We start from the raw sequence: 12,371 nt of genomic DNA, 5'->3' as shown, positions 1-12,371 counted from the left end.
TTTTCTATTGCAGTGTAGATACTATATCTGCTGTATATCTTCAATATCATACTTTAGATTTGCTTAATTGAGTTGGGCTAATATTCTTATACATACAATGATGTTCATATATAGGCATAAAAACAATTGCTATACTATCCAACACTGAAATACCGTTTGCCATTTCCCATTTTGTGCAGCCTATTTTTTTATTTTTGGCATGCAGTCGTCAAAATAAAATAATTCATTTGTGTATGTTTATCTATATAGTTGCACTCGAAACTATATGCTATTGCAATACTAAAAACAAACTAAAATTACTGCTCACACATGTTCACCTTAACCTATATTTAGTCCTATAGGACAGAGCGTGTGTAAAGTCCTGAATAACTACTTTATAATTCTATATGTATACATAAAAGATCATATATAGATAATTAAATCAAATATTACGAATACTGCGCGTTCAGGTTGTGTGCATGTTTAATGACGTCACGATCATGTGCATCTCATAAACGCGCGAGTTGTCAAGTGGCAAATTAGTTTCTGCTATGGGAGAATGTGATACAATTTGAATCATTATATTTAAAACAATTTAGTACGTTAGATATAGATAATCTCGATTATATTCAAGTTGGATACAAATGTTAGTGTAACAATCAAAGAACCTCATTTCCATGGGGAAAATGTGTATAACTTGGTGTGTAAAAATATGTAAACAATCACTTGGATCAAAATATTCAAAATTCCCTCCATAAATTGATATTTCCGTACCGGGTTATGTGACCACTGCCTTGATTTAATGGGTCAATAGTCATTTCAGCTCAAATATGATTGGCTAATCGTGATGAGGAAGTTGGCACGGCTGAGCATGTATACGTAAATCTCAAATAATGAGATTACTAAACTCGGGCAAGAAGACGATTGTTCCGTGTGGCAACCGACAATCTCCATTAAAATCAGCACCAGCATGCAGTTACGCATCGTACGCATTCTATATAGCATGTTTACAAACTCGTAAAATTCTTGCAAGATTTCTTGTATGCAATAGATGGACGCTGGCTTTTTAAAAACTCAATATATTGCAGGACAACGTCAGGTAAAAGACTATGATTTATATAGGACTTCCATCCGCGGAACTAATTAATCTTGGCAATAGCGTTTCAAAATTTTAGATACAACGGCTGACGAGACCTTAAGAGGTTGCGCTGTGCGTATATCGACGAACGTTCCAGGAAAAAAGCTTGTTTTGTGATCACCTTCTTTATTAAAATTATATTTCCTACCATTAAGACACTTCAGGGCGTAAATAATCGGCCTGCTTCATTTGTGACGTTTTTGAACACTGAACACTCAACCTGAATCCGCAGTAAGTTCCTTGTCGATCCACAGATACATGAAAAATAGTGGTATATCTTTATTCATTTAAGAGCTTGATAATGTTCTTCAATTTCTCTAATTTTATTCAATTGCGTGTAAGGTTCAGCATGTTCACATGTTTCTTCCTCCTTTCCACTCAGACTCTTCCTCAGCGATTGATATTTATCTTCAAAGTTCATCTTAGTGAGATCCAGGCTGTCATAGGTTGCGTTTTGTTCAGCCTTGTCAGTTGATGTCCCTGGAACTTCAGAGCTTGCCTGATGTTTCCGGCGTTTTCGGTAACGGCGAAAACGTCCGACAACGTAAGAAAGCAATATACCGAATATTCCGCCAGCCACGAATGTTACACCAAATAAGTAAGATCGTGTTCCGCGAATTGGTCTGTTAGCAGCTTTGTTACCTGTATAACATGATAGGAGCATGCATGGCTATATATCAGTCGATTATTATATCTAGACAACTGATGATTACGAAAAGACGCATGGACGATTATGAGCCGATTATTTTATCCATGTATATACTGATTATTTTTGAAAAATGAATGATTATGAGCCGATTGTCATATCAATTACTGATGATTGTTGAAAAATGGACGATTATGAGCCGATTGTTATATGTATGCTGATGAGTTTGGAAAGATGGATGATTATGAGCCTATTGTTATATGATAATGATGATAATGGAAAGATGCGTGGATTATTATGAGGCGATTGCTATATGTATACTGATGATTTAGGAAAGATGAATGATTATGAGCCGATTGCTATATGTATACGGATGATTATAAAAATGCATGGATTATTATGAGCCGATTATTTTAGACGGATGCATGATTAAAGAAATTGAGATGTGTGTTTATGAGCCGACTGTTATATGTATACTGATGATCATGGAAAGATGGATGATTATTTATACGATTATTATACCTTTGCTGATGTTTAGGTAATAACGGTTAAAGATATATTTGTATCGGCCGTGCAAAGTTTCCCATTACCTAAGACTATAAACACGCAACAGCAAGAATAGAACGAGGAGCTATTTAAAAACTTAAGTATTAATGATCAGGTCGTTAATATGTAACTCAAAGTATGTTCCACCGGTAGTTTCATCAGCAGTCATAATGTCATATATGCAGTTATATTACGTTTTTCTTAAACGATGTCTCGTTAATCTGCTTGTCATCTTTGTTGTTTGCCTTTCCTGCGAGCTTTCCTATTTTAAGAAATATTTGCGAATCTGCTCAAGATTAATTTTCTCATATTGAGAATTTCAGAAGTTAAGATAATCTTTCTAATATCAAGAAATTATTTTCTCAGTTTAAGAAAAAAATCCAATCATAAGAATATAATTTCTTGTGTTAAAATCTGTAAATCTGCATGTGGGCTGACTGCTTAATTTCTTATTTTAAGAAATTACTTTCTAAACGAGATTTTATATCCTAGAGTTGGAAAAAAATTTCTCTGTTTAAGAAAAAATTTCTTTACACAAGAAAAAAATTCTTAAGATAACATATTTTCTCGATAAGAAAATGACTTTTTGCTGTGTGAACATAAACATGAAACAATATCACTCATTTATTATTATGCAGCATTAAATGTGATGGGACTGGAGTGAATGGTAGGAGCGTTCCCTGCAGATAAAATCAATGGTCAATGAGGAAAGTCCGTTTGACTATTTATAATTTTACTGCCATGGACGTATAGCGCTGGAGTTGGAGGATATTTATACCTGTTTTCGTCTTAATCACTGTAGAAACCCTGCTGCTCTTTAGGAAAGAACCATCTTCCGTCTCAATTCCAACATAATAAATAGTGTTCGGTGTGAGTCCAATAATGCTGAAGTTACCAAAGGATTGTCGCCGAGTTACAGTCTGGTGTTTTTCGCCATTAAGATATACATTGAGCTTTATGATGTAACTCGAAGCTGATGCTGATCTTTCTATGTCCAATCTCACTTTGGCTGAATTTCCTTCAACTTTAATTATAACATCTTTCACAGGTGCTGGCATTTGAACTAGAATGTTTAGGAAAGCGTTTTTTTAAAAGATGATTTAGCGTACATGCAGGATTGTTGTATGTATTTATCATGCATATTTTCATGCACTCGATATAGCTAGCGTCGAATTGCATTTCTTTTACCTTCTAACAACTTTTATGCAACCTCTTCAACTATTAAAACTGCGGTACTCCCCAGAAATAAGCTAATATAAAACTGTGATTGCGGTTCGGTTTCCGTTAGGTTGTGGTTCGGTTGCGGTCAACCGATTGAAACGGCAGACGACCGCAAGGGGAAAATACGATTGTGGTTGCCATGCGCTTCCGAACAGAATATTATGAACTGCTGAGAACGACAACACAATAATCAAATCGAAAATATGAACTGCTGAGAACGACAGCACAATAATCAAATCGAAAACATCAAACGTCTGTCAAAGTCAGACCGTGTTTCGATAGACGTTCACTAACCTCGGTCTCACAGCGGTTCGACCTCAGCTGACCTCGGTTGAACCGCGATCAGACCGAGGTTTGACCTAGGTTACCGCGGTTTTTGTTAGGTTATTACTGGACAGTACAGTATAAGAACCATAAAACTATATGAAGGTTTCATAATCCTTTTAATATATTAATAGATTTTCAAGATAATACGTTTTATAGTTATGATTAATTTTACTTAGTCGTTTAAAACCGTTTCAATATAATAGCTGCTGTATGATCTCACCTTTTCCACAGAGTTCTATTCGTAAACAAAAATCTGTTTTCCTATTCGATTGTATCTTTATATGCCTCACGTTGTAAATATTAAAACGTGTAATTAATGCTTGAAAGCCGTTTGTGTTTCCAGTCATCTAAAAATGGAAGAGAATTTAATTTTTTAATGTCTTAACACATCGTGTTTGCCAGCCATTTTCAGTAGTGAATACATGCAGTAATATACTGAATAACACTTAAGTACTATATATAGTTGGTATGATCATATAATTATATAAGTTCCTCGTTTATTTCTTTATACTTCTTCGTTTGTAAACAAGCGGACGAAATAGACGGCTATATTAGCTATCAGATTAAAATCATAGCTGCAGTATACAATGTACATGGTAGAAGCATAACGCTTTTTCGATTATCAATAAAACAGGAATCATATAGTTTCTGCAGTGTGATCTCAGGTCGCTGGATTGTTGTTGCATAAATTATATGGATGCTCACACATTTTAAATTTTACCTGTCTTGCGTGCCTAAAACTGTTATCAAAGCTGTATGCCATTATGTACTGACCAATCCATTTGGTCTGGTCTTTATTACCCATTGTCACGACTCGGGTTATGTGATATTCTTTCTGAAGATCAATCAAAAGATACTTTGGTCTGTTAATTTCGGTACACCAACCACTTCTATCAAATCTTGCGTTCATGAAAGAATGAGAACCACTCCCAGAGAAAACGGAATCAGGAAAAGTTGTTCGGTTTTGGAGTAACTCTGGTTCATTGCACATCTTACCTATATAGAAATTAAATCATAAAAAAATAAAACAATATTACTATTCATGATCATGACCTGTATTCGTTTTATCATTCCGACATTTTTGGGTGTTTTTTCCACATTTATTAATAATATAATGTTTGTGTAGCTTGCTTCACAGTTATATTAAATTATCACGAAAAGAGATAGCACGGCCAAAACCCCGAAAGTGATTCAGAATGACGTTATAATGATCCTTAGGTTTGACGATCTGATCAATGTAATATATTAGCTGTCGTATGCATATAATTATATAGTGCAAATAACTTTGCAGATATAGTGCATAAAAGGGAGGGGAAGAGGGCTGAATTTAAAAAGAAGTTTATCGCTTTGTCCGACCTGCCAAAAACCCATGGCCATACACCATACAAAACTAGCTCACGCCTACGCCATGCCTCTCTGTTCCCTGTCCCCCCACCCTGCTGACTGGTGTGAATCTCGATGTACTCACATTTAACATATGGCACAGAAACAAATGACCTGGTTGTTGAGAGAACAAGATGAGCACAACATGATGTTCCTTTTGAGTGTCTGCGGTAACATATCAAGTCCCCTGATGCAATCTTAAGTCCACCGAGAAATCTCATTCTTCTTCTCATAATATTATTTTCGGTAGTTTCAACAAACCCCAAGTGCTGACACAGCATTTTCTGACGTTTTTTATCCCAATTATCTTCTCTAACATATCTCCAACTTGAACCATCTTTTATTTGAAGACGTCCTCCGTTGGGTAAATTCTTTAACCGTATGTTACGCGCTAGAACAGAATGTTTTAATTGGAAATTCACTTATAACTAAAATTTGTACGGTCAAATCACTCAAATTCTATAATGTTGATTGACAATTTCACAACAGGTGCATGATTTCAGTAGTTTTGGGGTTTTTTCACTATATAGAGGGTGTCCCCAAAAAACCCAAAACTAATTTTAAGTAAGTAGGCGATTGTAGAAGTCATCACCTGTTGTTATTGCTTCAATATAATTATCCACACAGGTGTATTCGGTGAAAAGTTCTTTTGTAGGATCAGAACAAAGGGATTGTGGCAGGAAACTGTTGTCAATGGTCAGGTCACAAGACCTGTTCTTAATTCCACTACAAAGAGATTTAACCTTACAATTTGCTACAGCATTACACTCGGCTTCACTGCTTGCCGCGCCATCAAACTTGCCATTCGTATTAAAGTCTCCATAGCGGGCATTCGTAAACACCATATGTTGTATGGAAGAACAATGAACATCTTTCATCTTCGTACCATACTGTGTCACTGAACCTGAAAGAAAAAAACGTTTCTTTACGTTAGTGATCAATAACTTTTGTGACATGAAATAACTTTGGATTGAACTGAAATAAATCGGTTTTTTCTTGTCAAAAATTTGCCTCAACAACAAATATATATATCCTATTTAAGTGGATTTATTTATTCGGGAGAGTGCGGAATAAAACAAGCCGATAAGGCGTCGTCTTGGTAAGCTTTGTTTAATACAGCTAGACCAGTCAAACCAGGATTTTTTATGCATTTCTACGCTCCGTTCACTCAGTACCTGACTCGCTTCCACTCCTTTAAATGATAGGGGACAAGTCCCCAAATCCCTTCGTTTGGGTTTGTACCAAAATTGGTGGAAACGTTAAATCACAATACCGAAAAAAAATCTTTACCAAATTTTTTCTTACCAAAAGTAAATCTTTGTTCCTCTGCATCCCTGCATCCATTCTTTTTTTCATCAATATATTTTCTTCTCGCATCAGGCTGAGCACATGAGTTCCTGATTTTGTCGTAAAAATATAGCGTTCCAGCATTGGTTTGTTTTAAACGGTAAGTAGGACTGTTCATATATATTTTTCCGGAGCTACTTTTACCGCCGAATACGAACAAACGGTTTTGATATATAGGACTATCAGAAGTCACAAGGTTTCCTCCTGTGCCAATATTTTGCATAAGTTTGTTCTGAAGGTAACGAAATGATGCATTTTTACTCAAACAGTCGTCAACCAATTCAGCCCAATAACGTGTGCCCGCGGAAGTAATTAAAAACAGTTCTTCTGCAGAAATGCACTTTCCAGACAGAGTATGTCTCAGAAAAAATCCTTCACAACCTGGCAACAGAATATCAGCAATTTCAATTTAGACAATTGTACACTTTTTAAAAAATTAATACGAGTTATGGAACCAGTATAAATTCTCAGTAAAACAGTCGAGACTTTTCGATAAAAGTGAAGAAAATCTTATTTACTCTTATTTGTGCTAATTCTGCACAACATTTTGGATCAGTTTGCACATTTAAAACATTGCTTTGATTAGTCGATGACGATATCATCTCTTTTGCTAAATACTCTATACATGCACAGGGACAATAAAACATAAAACCAAATCTGTGGGTGAAAAAAAGATGGAAAGACAGGTAATATATTTCCTTGATATTTATTATTTATATATTATTCCCTCACATCTCATTTTATAGGCTACGTTTACACGGGAACGGACGAACTTGATATCGTGCTTCAATTTGTCCGGTTTCCTGATAAGAACACAAAGAACCAGTTAGAGTTTCATAATATTTCCACCGTGTGAATACCTGAACCAGACGAATTTGGGTACGCTTCCAAATTCGTAAAATCCCGTTTGAACGTATATAGCTCCTCAAAGCCAGATACAAACCAAGGAAATTTATCTGGCTAAGAGCCGATGTTTGAAATATCTGACTGTCTTGGAATTGACTCTGAATTCAAGTTTAGGGAGCTGGCAAAACAATAGTGGGAAACAATACTACGACAACCTACGACAAACAACAAGGCGGCCACACTAAATTTTGCTCTGTTGGTTATCACTTTTGTAACCATGCCGAAAAAAAGGCAAAAATATTTCCCCGTTAAAATATTTATCCGCATGCATCCACACTAACGCTAGAGTTATTTGATCTCGCAGTACACCTTCATATTTTCCACCCGCGTGTCACACATGTGATGTCGAATTAAAAAAAAATCTACCAAATCCAAAGCAAACAGAAGAATGCATGAGAACTTTGTTTGGACAAACGATATGTTTCTCGCGTAAAAATTAATATTTCTACAAATGATAAAAGGGTTGGCGAAGATTTCATGATCACTCACCATGAAGATAATCTAAATAAGACTTATTTCACGCTAATATAACAATAATTATAAAGTTGAACATAAGCTACAAGACTTGAAACAAGCCTCATTAATACGATAAGTGACGTCATCGTTTTCAAATTTATCCGGCAAAGCCGCCCACACGTATCTGATCAGCCGTCGTTTCAAGGCCCTCCACTCGGGAAAGCGTTTTCAGATTCTTTCATTTTCAGCGGGCGAAAACGCCGGATACGTGTGGACGTAAAAATATTCGTGCGTTTTTAAATTCTTCCGGCATCGTGTAGACGGGGCTTTATCTCATGTTTAACATCAAACCCCCAAAAAAATTTATCCGTAACTTAAACGTTTAACATATAAATCACGACCAGTCGATCAAACGCCAGTGTTCGGAAGAAAATTTCGCTGAGCTTTTATCTTGCTCTTGCATCTGTGGCTTGTTGTACAAAGCATTGTCGACCCAATCGAAATACAAGTTAAGCAATACAAGTAAAGCAATCTATAGCTACGGCGCTGACTATATTACAGCACAGTTTGTTATTTCGTTTTGTCTTATTTTTAATGACAAATCTCATTAATTAAAATTTGAAGGAAGATAGACAGGACAATATGGAGATACATTTTCTCAACTCTTGTCTCTCCCCTCCCCTTGCATGCTTTTATATCCTTGATGAAACATTGAAATTGAAAGCAATGAAAACCGAACAAAAGTATTGACTTAAAAATATGTTAAATCTATAATCATAATAATCATACAGGGTGTATAAAAAAACCCCGCATCCTAAATATTCATGATATTTTGCTTTTTATTGCATCGAAAAAGATTGAATATCAGACCTATACAACACAAGAGAGCCTATCATTATCTCCTCGAGACGTCGATCGCTATTAAGTAAACAGAATATAACTTGTAAATCGTGTTAGATTTTTTCGGTCCTAATTTGATTAAATAATGGCGAAATAAAATATATGTAGACATATTTACGTAGACATATTTAACAACAGTTAATAGAATATAATTACATGGTTTGGAGACCCTATAATACTACAATACAACTTATTAACTATGTTGAGGTACATTTATGCAAAAAATTGTACCTTTCTCATCACATGTCTATTGTATTTTGCACAGATAAACCAATAGCAATCTTATAATTAACATATTTTTCAAGTCAAGGTTGATGAGCTTAGCAAGACGAATGCCATTGGTACGTTTGGCTAAAATACAATAGACATGTGACGAGAAAGGAACCATTTTTTGCATAAACGTGGACAATAACATAGTTAATGAGTTGTATTGTACTTTTATTTAGTCTCCAAACCATGTATATTCTATTAACTGTGATTTAACATAGTCTAAATCGTTTTTCGCTTATTAGAATGTTTAAAATAGCCCCTTGTTACCTCTTACAATAATAAGGTAATATTTTCGAAAAATGCAAGCAAACACTTAAAAACAAGAGCCGGGCATGAGGTATATAGTTATAGAATTACTTTCAATTTAATTCGAACGCAGAAGTTCAATGTATGACTTATTATTTTTAGCTGCATGCATTGTCAAGCTGCAAGGAAAAATTACGGATTTAAATTAAATCATCGCTTTAGTTCACTCACGCCTCAAAGCTGTGTTTGTAAAAGAAAAAGAAATATACCATAACGCACGTATTTACATGCATATAATACTTGTATAATATATAATATTTGCATACAAAGAATTGCTCTGTCTTCTATCATTTCGGCACATCAAAAGTTTGACGTCTGAAACGGGCTTCAATTAATAATAATAGTTATAGACTTTTGTTCTTCGCAATGTAAGCCGTAAGCATGTTCACACGAAAAGATATGTAAAATGCACTACTATTACTAACGAGAACTCGACGATTTACAAACTCTTCAAGCGTGCAAGGAAATTCTTAAAAAATTTCGGTCGAAATAGTAAAAATTTCTGCACCGAATTTCTTGTTTGGAGTCAGTTTTCCTGCCAGTTGCTGACAATAAAACAACTTCGAGGCGCTTCATTTCCTTTAAAGGAAAACCAAAGAACTTTAAAGTGCACATGTGCAGCAATCCGTATTAGCTTTTGCCTCTATACACTTGGTGAAAACTCAATATCTGCTTTCCTGTTGCATCCGCCCGTCAACTGAAATATTTCAATCATGTCATTGCATACATGCAACCAATACAAGAGTATACGAAATAAGTAAGAGCACATTTCCGCATTTTACAACATTTTATAATGAAACTTTGCAGTGTATTTATTTTAGTATTCTCTTTTTTAGCCGCAGTGGTTTACTGTTGCATCTCTCGGAGTTTAAGAGGAGATTAATCTAAAATGCGAAGTGTCGATTTGATGAAGCCTATGGGACCCCATTATTATAATTTAGAAACAAAACTCGTCTTAGATTTGCAAAATGGAGATATTTAAAGTTTGTTTCACTGTTCTTAGCAATAGGAAATTTTTCAGAAGTCCTCATGCACATGCACATAATTGAAGATCTTGTCTCGTAAAGGCACCATATTGCTAATTCCTCATAAGGTCTTGCTATTATATGAAAGGTTAATAAAACAAAATCATTTTTACCTTCAAATTTCAGCAAAGATAAACCAAGGAAGATCAAGTGTCGATAAAGTAGCCACGACATCCTGCCGTTGATTGGAGTTTAATATAACGATATTATAGGCTAAAGCAAAGACGAAGGCGATAAGTCGTGATCACAAGTAGCTAGCTACTTGTATAATTAAAAACAGGAAATAGATGCATGGGAATAATAATTATATGCAAATGAACTTTTTCTTTCCAAAAATCAGGGAGAAAATCATGCAGATTTTAATTATTCCTATATTAATCCCTAAAATTAATTATCATGCGCATAATAAAATGATAATTTTCAGTATAAACGTTAATTCCTAGAAGCTACCTGCGATATAAATCATATACTGATTAATACTTACACAAAACGGATAATTTAAAGCATTTTTGGGGTCACAACTTGCTACTTTGGGCGACGCACTTAAATGGCTCATTGTCATCTTTTCTTAATTCGTTGCGAACTGATTGGTTCTCTTTCTTCACAGTGACCGAATTTTACTAGATTTTTATACTAAATTAGCCTAAACTAGACGGATGATTTGCTTGCATAAAATTCTATCACTGCATAAAATTCTATATCACATGTTAAAATTCTATCACTTCGAATAGCTGTTATTTTCCCTGAACAAATAATTGACACTCCTGGTTTTTCTAAAATCAAATTAACTTTGAATAGCTTTTCATTGAACACACAAATCTAAAGAATTAAGGATTAATATCAACTATACAGTATGTTACACGTAAAAACAGACGAAAGTCGTGAAGCCTGTTGCACATGATGGTGGAAAAAGTCATTTGTATTTCATACAAAATGCCTGTAATTTACACAGCTGAATGTGTCCGAGTTCGTTATTATAACACTTACAAAAACAGAAGGAATCTTCATTTAAATTTGCAGCGAAATAGCGATTTCTCAGCAGGTTGCGATCGCAGCGAAAGAGCGATAAATAGATTTTTATTCCGCTTGGCTAAATAATTAAGAGTGCAACTCAATTTAAAATTGCACTGTCTGTAATATCTAATTGTTGTTTCACTCATCTCTTCGCATATGCATCAACAATTTATTATATAACAAGCGTGACTTTCGGTGAGATAGAGCTCAATGATTGGCTCAGGAGAATTTTCATCGGTCCATTACTTTCCCGTAATGTTACCGGCGATCCATTACGAGATAAAAAAAAAGAAATTTTGAATGAAAAAGGCGCAAATAAATGCTCAAAAGAAAATTTAATTGCTCTCGAATTGAATAAGACGTCTCCAGACAGTTTAAGTAAACTAAATAATTCAATATTTTGTTTTTGTTTATATCAAATGCGTACAATTAAGGCTACTAATACGAATTCATGCATTCCTTGTTTGTTTCAATTAAGTGCAAATATATGTCTTATGCCATATAATAAACTTTTAACTTTTAACCTCGCTTTCTCGGTGTTTACCGGGAAATATCGGACCTCGATCTTTTTTGCACAAACCTCGCTCTTCGAAATCGATCTGTTCAAAAAGAAATCGTCCGAAATTCCTTGGTAAAGACTTCGCGCTCGGTAATTTTTTTGTCCATATTAATAAGAATTAATAGCTATTGTAGTTTCTCGTGCAAATACGGAAAAACATTCATCAGAAAATATACCATTGCCTATACTAAAATAATGTAACTTCGTTTTCACCTTTACCATTACCTTTCTATATATATAGTTTTTCCATATCTGACTCCCATATTGATCCATCCTCCAAACAGTTTCGTTGCATTTGTGACATTTTAGAATAGAAAAAAAATAGTATGTGAGACGAAGAAAAATAAC

At 34.7% G+C, this 12,371-nt stretch overlaps 1 protein-coding gene across 3 annotated transcripts; it reads right to left on the bottom strand.

Moving 5' to 3' along the window:
- Positions 1-634: 634 nt before the first annotated feature.
- Positions 635-12,337, bottom strand: LOC114533438. Of its 3 annotated transcripts, none has more exons than XM_028554954.1 (9): positions 12,249-12,337; positions 10,564-10,663; positions 6,546-6,968; positions 5,833-6,144; positions 5,326-5,631; positions 4,579-4,853; positions 4,078-4,204; positions 3,088-3,372; positions 635-1,759 (listed from the first exon to the last, which is right to left on the bottom strand). In XM_028554954.1, the coding sequence occupies exons 2-9, from the start codon at positions 10,622-10,624 to the stop codon at positions 1,401-1,403; spliced, it is 2,148 nt and encodes a 715-aa protein (XP_028410755.1). In that variant the 5' UTR covers positions 10,625-10,663; positions 12,249-12,337; the 3' UTR covers positions 635-1,400. The 3 variants fall into 3 exon arrangements, with proteins under 3 accessions (XP_028410755.1, XP_028410757.1, XP_028410756.1); XM_028554956.1 differs by having other exon boundaries at positions 5,989-6,144; XM_028554955.1 differs by lacking the exon at positions 12,249-12,337 and adding an exon at positions 7,320-7,390 and having other exon boundaries at positions 10,564-10,645.
- Positions 12,338-12,371: the final 34 nt, after the last annotated feature.

This window comes from Dendronephthya gigantea, unplaced genomic scaffold, assembly GCF_004324835.1.
Source record: "Dendronephthya gigantea isolate DGI-Jeju-01 unplaced genomic scaffold, DenGig_1.0 000090F, whole genome shotgun sequence".
In the NCBI taxonomy this organism is placed as follows: Eukaryota; Metazoa; Cnidaria; class Anthozoa; order Malacalcyonacea; family Nephtheidae; genus Dendronephthya; species Dendronephthya gigantea.
This window is presented reverse-complemented; position numbering and strand designations above follow the sequence as displayed.